The sequence below is a fragment of the Pan troglodytes genome, chromosome 9 (genome assembly GCF_028858775.2).
Source record: "Pan troglodytes isolate AG18354 chromosome 9, NHGRI_mPanTro3-v2.0_pri, whole genome shotgun sequence".
In the NCBI taxonomy this organism is placed as follows: Eukaryota; Metazoa; Chordata; class Mammalia; order Primates; family Hominidae; genus Pan; species Pan troglodytes.
The window spans coordinates 30464959-30477433 of NC_072407.2; the positions used below are offsets into that span (position 1 = coordinate 30464959).

At 33.4% G+C, this 12475-nt stretch overlaps 1 protein-coding gene across 2 annotated transcripts in view; it reads left to right on the forward strand.

Annotated features, from left to right (window-relative positions):
• The window catches only part of ANO3 (anoctamin 3), a 473946-nt gene that overhangs the window by 271417 nt on the left and 190054 nt on the right, over nucleotides 1-12475 (forward strand). For both annotated transcript variants that reach the window (XM_054661268.2, XM_001134720.8), the window contains one exon: nucleotides 1689-1807. In XM_054661268.2, the coding sequence (XP_054517243.1) occupies nucleotides 1689-1807 (119 nt within the window). The remainder of the gene's footprint in view (nucleotides 1-1688; nucleotides 1808-12475) is intronic.

Below are 12475 nucleotides of genomic sequence, written 5' to 3' on the forward strand. Positions count from 1 at the left end.
CAGTTTACCTGTGTGTCTAACTGCCTCACTCTTTATATCTTTGCTCAAATATTACTATGTTCTTTCCTAAAATGACACCCCCTACTCCTTTCACACCTTCATCCTTCCTATCTACGTATTTTTCTCAAATGCACTGACCACAAGACATACTTAATATTTTACTTATTTTAAAATTGCATTTCTTCTCTTACTTCAATGTTCTATGAAGGCAGAATTGTGTTTGCCACTCTAATGTCAACTTGTAAAAGAGTATCTTGCATATCAGGGTTGTTTAATAAACAAAAGTCGAATGAATACAATGTAACTTACCTAAATATGGGGGAAACATATTATATTCACAAGCATGCGCTTTGGAATCAGATCAGAATTTGTTTCAGTTTTAGATGTACCTCTTACTAGTTTAGTGACTTTGGCATGTTCCATGTTCCTTTTTTGCTTATTATTAAATGTAGGAAGAAATTATACCCACTTTATAAAGTTGTCATCAGAATGAAAGAAAATAATACAGGTAAAGTTTCTGGCTTATTGCATGCACTTAGCAAATGTTAACCATCAATGAGTTAGGTATGGTTAATAGGTCTAAGTGTAACCACTAAAAGCTTAGAGCTTCTTAACATATCTGGCCATTAACTGCATCCTAAGACATAATATGACGTATATAATTTTAGTTTATACCCCTAAAAACCTGATACTATTAGCTGCCCATGATGTAACATATTATGTTTTAATAGTTTTTAACCATTATTTATAAAGGAATGGATATACTATAAACAAAATTGTTTTTCCTCTGTACAATAAGTTAATTGACTGAAATCTTGAAAGCACTAGAGTTTTCCATGTCAAAATTCACGTTTAATAGATATCAACTGATCTAATCAAATAACTCTAAGATGTTTTGATATCTTTGAAAGGGCTAAATATATAGCAATCTGTTTTTTAATTTGAAGAGATATTTATATCACATGGAATATAAATTTAGTGAAATGTGTCAAGAATTCTTGGTCATATGGACACCATAGAGAGATTTCCTATTTTATACTATTTTACATTAATTACAGCTTATTCATTGTTCATGTACATCCTTATATGCAACTGATATTATAGCATTTTAGTTTTTGGCTAGTCCACTAGTAACCATCATTTTTCAGTGTTCTCTGTTCTTTCCTGACAGTTGTTTCAATCCCCTGATTTTATGTTTCTTGTAATGTTTATTAAGATATTTTCTACTATTTCTCAGACTTTTTGCACCCTTCAAATTTTTCCAGCTTTTAAGAAAACAGACTCTCAAGATCAATGCAGTTTTTAATTAAGCAAATAAATGCTTGTACAGTTCTTACAAATGTCACTATCTTCAAGTTCAAAACAAATGATATGATTTTTTTCATGGTTCCAATTTTATTTTCAAAAATTTGAAGTACATTGAATAGCATAGATGAATTTAATTCTACTGAAAGTCACTATCAGTGTCAGCATTAGTAAATAATAGGCAAGCTTTCACATGATTACTTTTATGTGCTTCTTTATTGAATGTATGGATTATTTGAAAATTATGCCACACAAATTTTATGTATTTTCTAGTATATATATAGGCTAAACTCTGGGAAAACATGAAAGAGGAGAGATTAGTATGTTTAATGAAAAAAGAGAAAAACTATAGAAATTGATATAACTTTCTCTTTCTTTTATAGCCCTAGGAAAAGATAAGGATTACACGGATGAATCAGAACACGCTACTTATGACCGATCTCGTCTCATTAATGACTTTGTTATCAAAGATAAATCTGAATTCAAGACAAAATTATCTAAGGTAACGAGAACTAAATTATCAATAAGTCATTTTTAGAGCATCATTTTTAAAACCTTACAATATTCAGCTACATATTTGGTTTTCTGCTGGAGAATATAAAAGAATATACATGTTAATATGTACTATTAAGAACTCAGAAGCAAAAAGTTGTATATAGAGTTGATATTCATATTTGTCATATTGATTCATCATATATCTCAAACAGAATGTTTAAAATACTTAATCTGAAATGTAAAATTATTCATTAATAGTCCCTTTAAGGCTTTATTTCTTCATCTTTCTTAGCATGACTTAATGAGAACATGGATTTTAGTATCACATCAACCAAGATTTAAATTCCATTTCTACTACCCAGTTGTAATAACTTGATAAGGCTAATTAAACTCACTGAGAATTGTTTTTCTCATCTTGAAATATGCTTCTGGTTGTCTGCTTGACAAGATTATTGGAAGACAAAATGAGAAAACCATGTAAGTGTCTGGTGCATAGCAAAAGATTGAGAATACCTTATTGAAATTATAGTTCACCAATACAAAAATGAGGTAGAGTTCAATTTTAGAAACTCTTGGCTCCAACAATCCTGCCATCCCTCAAACAAAATGCTTTCATGGACTCTTCAAAGCATGGGAGTGTTCCCATCAGATACCAAAGACAAAATGGATGCTGCTTCTTTTCATCATTGCAAATGTAACTGATCCATATTTCCCTTTTGATGATTTTCACAACAAATCCTAGCTCAGGATAAGCTCACTTTTTTTTTTTCATTTTTTGTATTGATGAAAAAGGAAATGCCTTTGTAAAAAAGATAGTTGGATATTAAGTGCAGTTTAACACAAGGAATGACTTAGGTTTCAATTTTCACTGCATGGCTAATAATCACATTCTTGAATACAATTTTCTTGGTGATATTTGATTTTGTATTTCTTGGATTAATTTTGCAAATATCTTTATTAGTCACCCACCAGTGTGTTAGTAAATAAATATGGCAGAGACTAAATATTACTATCATGAGACCAAACTAATACATACTAGATGCAGGGATAATTGTGCCAGATTTCTTTATTACTGTTTGTTTGGTTTTATTAAATTGGATCACTATTATGGGCTAATAATTAAGTTATCTTTGCAAATCAGGTGTTTATCTTTCTGTGGTTACTAAATCTGCCTCTCTGTGTCTGTCTGATAAATATAAAGGATGTTTGGAGTCTCTACTATCTGTAAAGCACTGTTCCAAATGAACTGAGAGGAGGAGTTATAAGAGAAATTAAGATGTTGTTTCTTAATGTGCATATAGCACTGACTGGAAGACAAACACAATATGCTGAAATAATTAGAAAATGAACTACGATTAAATAGTTTGTATTATCTGCTTTTCTAGAATTACCACATGCCATCAATGATATCCACCATTTTATTTCTTCTCAACAGTAGCAATTTCCCAAGTTCCACTTTGACTAGACTAGAACTTTAGGATATCAAAGTTTTAAAAAAGTTGGACCTGCATGCATATTATGATTGTAACATTAACGATAAGAGAATGGTGTATGACTGTGGTAACAGACCACAATAGGTCAATCCAATATATCCTATTCTAATGCCCTACTAAATCTACCTGATTACATACCCTTCTCCTATTATACTTCCACTCAAACTGTAGAAGAACATCATGACACACCGGAGTGACTTGTTCTTCTAGCTTCTATTAAAATGTGTCCATTTTTATCCATTTTACAGTTTTGAGTGCAGCATAAATTCCATTTGAGCAATAACCAGAATGTTTAAATGCCATTTTGGTAGTCTACTTGTAAAGTTTATCTACAAGTGAAGAGCAAAATTACCTACTTAGACAATTTCCTTTGTGTACATTTGTCACAGGAAACCTCAAAAAAGCAATAACCTAAATTTTCATTGTTTGGGTGTCTGTATACCCTGTGTGCTTTATAAATTTGTTGGCCTTTCTCTTATTATACCCCATCATTAAATTGTCTGTATGTGTGTGTGTGTGTCCGTGTGTGTGAATTAAAGCATATATATTTTCAGTTAGATCTTATGACATTGACGATTTTTATTCATTTGTGCCCTACAAATAGAAACTTCCTATGGTTCATATGAACCTATTTAGATAGATAGATAGATAGATAGATAGATAGATAGATAGATAGATAGATGATAGATAGATAGATGATAGATAGATAGATAGTTAAATTATATGGCTGAAGATGTGTGCCTTATAGCATCATATGTGACAATTGTGCTTGTAATCTGCATTGTGCATATTATGCAATGTAACCAATATTTTATTTCTACACAAAAGTTACTCATTTGCAAAGAGATCATTTTAGTGATGACAAAGCAAATGTATGAGGAGTCAACAGAAAGGGGGCACAGACTTGAAGGGGGGAAAGTAACTCCTAATACAAACTACATAGTGAGTAATGACAAGTATTAAATTACAGAAAACAAAGCTTTCTAACAAGCTTGCCATCAGCCATACACTAAAATAATAGGAAATAACCCCAAGTCCTGCAACCTGATGTCTTATATTGAATTTATGAGGAAGCACTGTCGAGTTGTGAAACGTAAAAACAAAGAAATACAGAAAAACATCTGACTAATTTACTAGGAATTGTGTAAATAGACTGTATATGTGTTTAAACATTTGGTTTATCAATCATTGTGCAAACATTTTCTGAGTTGAGTTGGGGTAGTGAATTTTAATTTTTGTCAGGTACATATGCACTGTTTGTAATAATTTTGTAAGCTAATGTATTTATGAGTAACTATAGTTTGCTGTAGAATTAATCTTCAGAACAATGCATTGTATCTTTAGAATATCTTACTTCAAATCATAAGTTTTTAGCATGTTATTTATACTGAAATTATTCAAAATTTTACAGATCAAAAGGATCTATAATTTTGATATCTACTATGATGAAGGGACATTGATAAATAAGATACTTTATTTATTATGAAATTATAATGCACAAAGCTTGGTATGGTACTTTAGGACCAATATGGCAAACAGTAAATAGCTTTTGCTATCCAAGTACTAACTGGGATGCAGTTTAAGAATTCAGACATGCATATCAATTGGGAAATCCATGAGATTCTAGAAATTAGAGGCAGCACTAAACATGGTTTAAATCTGTATTTAGTTAGCTTCAAGCTTTACAATAGGAGTTATATTTAAATATTTCAGAGGCATTGTGGTAGATATAAAATTGGCCACAATCTTTTCTTTCCTATATCCACTCTATTTTCAATGAGATTTTGCAGCTCTTCCCATCAAGAGATAGAGTCTATTGAACAGGCCTTGGTCCTCATGTTTGTCAGTAGACTGTTGCAGGAGTAACATTATGCCAGCACTGAGCCTTGAACTCAAAAGATCTTCAACTCCCATTCTTTCTCTTGGGATTCTCCCTTTACCATGTGAATAAGTCAGAGCTAGTCTTGAGAAGGAGAAGAGACCACAGGGACCAGAGGCTCATAAGCACAGTTGCCCCAAATGAGGCAGAGAGAGATGAAAGAATCCAACAGCAAAGGCCAGGAAAATCAGACCTATGAAAAATCTCAACTGAGACCAGAAGAGCTACCCCGCTGAGTCCAGCCTGTGCACAGAATCATGAGCCAAAGAGTTGTTTGGGGATGGTTTGTCTCTCTGCAAGAGATAATGGAGACAACCACAAATGTTAAAGGATAACACATTGGCTAATACCAATGATTGTTAATATGAAGTTAATTCTTCCTCAGTGTCTAGGAAGATTTGCAAAATTGTCGCAGAGTTTGACACAGCATATTCACAGCATGCATTTAATTCTCTAGAGCCCAAGTATATTTTAAATAGCATAAGTGAAATCACATGGTATTTAAGCAACCTATCTAAAACTTTCTAAAATTGTTTTTTTTTAAAAACTCTATTTACAAAAGTGCCTTCCTTGTGAAAACATTAAATCAAGGTAAAATTCCAAGATTACTATTAATCAAAATGTGTTTATAGTTAACAGCAGTCACAAACATACAATGTTTTAAACATGTTTAATTTTTCTGGGTACAGAGTAAATGTATATATTTATGAGGTATATGGGATATATTGATACAGGCATACAAAATATAATAATTACATTGGGATAAATGAGGTATCCATCACCTCACGCATTTATCCTTTGTGTTACAAGCAATCCAATTATACTCTTTAAAATGTACAAGTAAATCAGTATTGACTATAGTCACCCTATTGTGCTATCACATAATAGATCTTATTCCTTCTTTCAAAATATTTTTTGTGCCCATTAATCATCCCCTCTCCCCTTGCCCTACATTTCCCAACCTCTGGTAATCATCATTCTACTTTCTATCTCTGAGTTAATTGTTTTAATTTTTAGCTCTCACAAATAAGTGAGAACATGAAAAGTCTGTCTTTCTGTGCCTGACTGATTTCCTTTAGCATAATGACCTCCAGTTCCATCCATAGTGTTGCAAATGACAGGGTCTCATTCTTTTATGGCTGAATAGTACTCCATTGTGTATATGTTCCACTTTTTTTTTTTTTTTTTTTTTTATCCATTCGCCTGTTGATGGACACTTGGGTTGCTTCCAAGTCTTGGCTGTTGTGAATACTGTTGCAATAAATATGGGAGTGCAGATATTTCTTTTATAAAACTTTTCTTTAAGACCAATTTACTTTCTGTCTTACCTCTTGACAAAAGGCTTTTTCATCCCTATGTGGCTAAGCAATTTAAGGAAGCATTTTGTAATGAAAGGAAAGGAACATTCCCAAAAATCCATAGACTGAAGGACCTGTCCTGACTGCAAGCAAAGTTCTAGAGCAAATGAGGGGGATTCTTTTTAAGATGGTTTGGGTAAATATCGTCTTTTCTTGTTTCATGAATATGGAGAACACTGAGAACAACATTTGAAGATAATGAGGTCCTACCGCCAAACTGTGTGATCCTCAGAACTAGAATCCCTCTCTCCACCAAGGAGCCACATCCCACATACCAGCTGAGGCCTCTAGATGTGGTTAATTTACAGGGATTATCTATAGTTAATCTAGGTTAGCAGGAATAAGCCTACGGTAAAGAATCCATGGCATCTGTAGTGGGCATTAGTGAAGCTCAGCTGCGTAGCTCTTTCGGTCTCAGCTGGGATATTTCACGGGTCCACCACTGTCACTTACGATGCCCAAATTAACTACAGATATTGTCATTAATGAGTCTGAGAATATTAATCTATTTTTCAGTTACAGTGACTTCACCTTTGAAAGGATATTGGGTATCAAATCAAACAGGAAGAAGGTTATAGACAAGGAAAATCTGGACATGAATATTTTAGCAGTTCATTAAAATTAGATCACAAGGCCATTCACTTTGACTGTGTCAACTGGCATTGGCAGATGGTGCTCATCTTTATCTCAATGGGTATTAGAAATAATTTTCTCTAGGACTGGAGACACTGGTCATATGATGGAGAAGGTGAGAAAGAGATGGCTTTTGTAGTCTTCTACAGCATACCTTTTATGTGGATGTCAGGAACTATTTCATTTGCCTAAATGGCTCTTTGCCTCCAAATTGTGTATAGGACTTAGTATTCTGAATGTGCTACTTCCTATTTTTGTCCAGATATTGTGAGATGGTGATGACAAACTACAAGATGAATGACTAACTTGGCTCTATATGGCTGCTTTAATGGACAAGATTATACATGAAATACTAAGAGAATAAATTTTACTTCTTTTTGGGATAGTCAGTTTCTAAAGAAAATATTAATATTCATTTAACTTTAGTACCTGAAGTAACCTTTTATTTATATTATTAAGTGGTATCCTAAATATTTAATTTTCATATAAAACATGGGTCACACAGAAAATCACCTTGGCTTATTAATCTTTTTGTCCATGTTTTTAAATGTATCTTCTTACCTAACATTAAGAAGTCACCTTTTCAATCAGTCCAAAGTAATCTCGTCCTGTTTTCAGAGTCTTTGTATTCTCTGAAATACTGAAAAGGCATAATCCTCCCTGCAACTCTAAAAGGAATCTCCCTTCCTTGTGCCATTTAAGTACTTAGTTTGACCCTCGGAAACCTTTCTAAGTAAATGGTGAAGACTTGTTCTACATTAGCTGATTGCTAGTGTAAATTTTCCAAAAGATTTAGTACAAGAGTTTTCAGAGTTGCTTCAGATTTTCTGTAGACTGCTTAAACCCGGGTGTGTGCGTGTATGTGTGTGTGCAGGCGCATGTGAGGGAGTGGTGTATATGTTATGATAAAGGTAGCATTTCACATCAGGAAATAAATATTAATCATTTAAAAACATGCAAATGTTCTCACAACAACTAGTCAATTATTTGGAAAGAGTTAAAATATTCTTAGACGACATCTCACATAACAAATGAATTACTGAAGAGCTAAAGAGGTATACTCAAACTGAATATATTGAAAACAAAGCAAAACAAAAATAAACAATTTTTCTAATGACAGAATAGAAAAATGGCCTTTTTAAATGGACTTTTAAAATCAGTGATAAAATTAAGCATGGATAGACTTACTATTTAGATACTAAATATATCAGTGTCAAAATTCTGATACAATCAAAAAGAGACAAGCTTAAGATGTGGTGATCAGCTCACATACTGGAAAATATATACATGCCAGAAGAATGGCTAATATTCTTAATTCACACAGACATTATAATGTAATTTATAAATGTAAGAATGAAATAAATTGAAAAGCAATGTAATTTTAACACATATAACGATCAGCTGTACTATTAATTACAGAAATACAAATGTAAGCAATGTTTTTTGAACAAAATTAGAAAATGTTTATATCAGTATTAGGTTTTGTTGTACTTTTAAACTATAAGCTATCATTTTTATTCCTTGCTGGCCAATATGTACATTGAGCCAAATTTTCTGGAAAACAATTTCACAAGGAAGGTTCAGTACCTAAAGGCAATTTTGCCCTTTGATTAGTTCTAGGAATTTATGCAGAGAATGCAATTAGAAGTTAGCCAAATTTCTGGGTGTGGTAGCTCATACCTATAATCCCAGCACTTTGGGAGGCTGAGGAGGGCAGATAAGTAATCTGGAGTGTGAGCCCAGGAGTTTGAGAACAGGCTGAGATACACAGTGAAACCCTGTTTCTACAGAAAAAAATACAAAAATTATCCAGGTATGGTGGCACATACCTGTAGTCCCAACTACTCGGGAGACTGAGGCAGGAGGATCACTTGAGCCTGAGAGGTGGAGGCTACAGTGAGCCATGGTTATACAACTGCATTCCAACCTGAGAGAGAGAGAGAGAGGGAGACCCTCTCAAAAAAAACAGAAAAAAAAAAAAGCAAGAAGTTAGCCCAAATAATTCTGTTTAAGAATGTTTCTCACATTGTAATTTGTGGTGGGGGAGGACCACTTCCAGAGTCAAGAGTAAATGATAACATTTAAAATAGTAATTCGTAATGCCCTCACACAAGGCAGTACTATGTTGAAAATCTCTAAACTATTTAAGGATAATAGGACATGATCACAGTGTATAATTATATAATAAAGTGGCTGTAAAAAATGTGCAGTATAATGCCAATTCTATAAAAATATCTAGCTGGTTTTCATGGGGAAAATATTTAGAATGATATACAAGAGATGTTTATAGTTTTTAACACCGGGTGGTAAAATTCAAAGGACATAAAACTTAAGTATTCATAGACTTAAGCCATAAATATTATAATATCATTACCTTTTTACAATCTCATACAGCTAATAAATGACTGAGCCAGGATTTAAAATAAGATAGTCTTGTTTTCCAAACAGTTTTTCCATTTTGTTACACTGGCATGACAGTAGCCATTCAGGACTTCACCTTTTTTAGCCCAATAACCATGGTAAGAAGCATTTCAGTTTCTTTGTCCTAATATGCACTGATCACTTTTGCACCAGAAACTGTGGTAAGCACTTTATATACATTATCTAATTTAAGTTTCACAATAATTCAATGACATTAGGTAGTAATACTCTCATTTTGACGAACAAGAAAATAAGGAATTAACAGAAACGTTTATTGCCCAAGTCTCTAAGCTAGGTGGAATCGGAGCTGCATTGTGGCATGTCTCTTTAACTGTAAACTCGGCTTTTCTGTGTCCAGTTCAATCTCTGAGATATACTCTCAGATTTATCTCTTTCCAAAACCCTGAAACATTACTCTGAAGTAAGGCAGCTCTAAATTGTGTGGCTAATTCACAACCTCCTATAACTAGATTGACCTGTTTGCAATTTATTCTTGTATCAACAAACCCCTAAGTAAAAATAGATAATTTGTTACAAATATAATATCACTAAACCTCAACAAAAGTAGTCAAATAATAGAAAGTTTCTATTCCTTGTGATCAAATAATAATAAGTAGACTAAATATTTTCAACTGAATCTATTACAGTATGGGAACTCCCCTTACCAATCAAAATATGAAATAAGCAGCAACACCACCACCATCACAAAACAAATAAAACTCTGCACAAAAGCTCCTACAGCTGCCAACAGTTGTGTGTAGAGCTGAAATATGTCTATAGCAGAGGGCTAGGAAGTCATGACATGAGACGATTTACCTGAGAGAATGAAATTAGGTGAGAGATGGATTTGTTGGGGTAGATGCCTTTAGTTCCCAGAAAGACTATAAGGGAAAAAAAATGTGCCTATTTAGGAAGTCGTATTTCATATATGATACAAAGAAACAAAAAATAAGTCAAAGGTGTTTTCTCTCCCCTGACACTAATGTCTCAGTAATTAAACACATAGAGGTTTCTCGAATCACCAATTTGTTTTTCCCATGAGTACTTAAGAATTTATTTTGGAAGATATATCTCCTAAGCCTCCCTGAAGGATGTTAGCTCTAAAATGAGAGCTGCAATAACTTCTCTGCAAAAAAAGTATACATAGTTTGATGGGATGTGAAAGTAAATTCAATAAATTAATGTATGGGCATTCCAGTTAAATGGTGCAGATAATGGTTCTACTTGATATTTAAACATTCAATCAATCACAGGTTCAAATCAAATAGTTCTCTAGTTGTTCAGACATGAAAGCAGCCAGAGAAGACAGACCAGAAACCGTGTTATTTGAGTATACTGAAAGTCAAATCTACCTCCTTAATCTGTCACCTCCAAGCCCTCCAGGCTGTGAACACTGGATTGGAAGTTTCAATATTAATAATAATAATGTTAAATGATTACAACAGCTAACATTTACCAGGGATCTTAACAGGGATTTTAATGACTTCTACTTTTCTATCATCACAACTCTAAAATGTAAGGTCTATTTTTACCCCCATTTCATAGGTAAGGAAATGAAGGCTTAGATGGCTACGTAACTTTCCTGTTATCACACAGCTGGTAAGGAGGAGGCAGGAATTATACACAGGGACCATGCTGTCAAGCACTGTGCTACACTGCACATAATGGAGGTGTGTGCAAGGGACTATAGAAACCATGAGACAAGTGAATTGGGTAGTTAGGGGTCATGTTCACATTACTGGAAAAATATGTTTATTAGGCAGCATGAATATTGTGGGTTTTTTCAATGTTTTATACTTAAAAAAATATAATAAAATTGAGGCTCCTGTGCTTAGTTAGATCCTGATAAATTTTAAAACACTTGTCCCTAACTTGTGGCTTATAGCCCTTCATCTCCCCATGTCATCTTTCTCCATATATTTCGGCACACAGCCTTCTTAACCTCACCAGAGTCAATCAAAATATGAATATTTTGAGGAATTATCACTGTAGAGAAGAAAATACCTACAGAATAAAGCACTGTTGTGTTTACTGAATAGTTTCTGACACTTCTGTTTTAAAAAACTAATTCTTGTTTTGTTTGTGGTGGTTGACTTCTTGCATGATGCAAACCAGGATTCCAGATGAGGGTTTCAGTCATGGAAACCCATTTGCTTTCATTAATCCCTTCATGCCATAGACAATTTAAACCTACATATTAGAGTAATATACCATTTGTTATTTAACTGTTTCAAACATTGTGTGAAGTTATTTTTTCTATTTCTGGAACCTGCTAGAAAATCAATTTTAAAGCATGCTTATTAACTCAAGACCATATACATTAAGTGGTTACTTCTTAGGTTCAGTGTCTTGTTAGTTCCAATTACAAGCTGCCCTACCTACAGAGGCATTTTTTAAACAGAAATAAATGTAATCCTCTGTTGCATCTCTTATGTGGATGTTAAGTAAATGAGGACAAAAGCATTCAATTTTATTTGCTTGTTTACCTTTAGGTGACAGTTAATTCCTGTGCTCTCAGATTACAATTATATCATTATGTGCAGCTCAGAGACAATATAATGCAATGTCAAGTTGAACACATGCAGGATTTTTCAGAAACCACAAAGCTTTCCATTATACCTTTCTCCAGTGAACAAGAAAATGAGGCAATTTCCTTTAAAACCAGAAAAAAAAAATGATAGGAATTCCTGGTGAACTCCACTCCGCTCTCAAAAAAGTGTTACCTAGTTCACCGTTTAAAAAGTTAGTTGCATTTTCCAGACCACTATTATCAAACTGAAATGCACCTCCCACCTCCCATGTTAATCTGCCCAGCTCAAATGGCACATACAATAGATTATTAATAATTGACAGTAAAATCATAAAAATGTCACTGACATTATATGATTAAA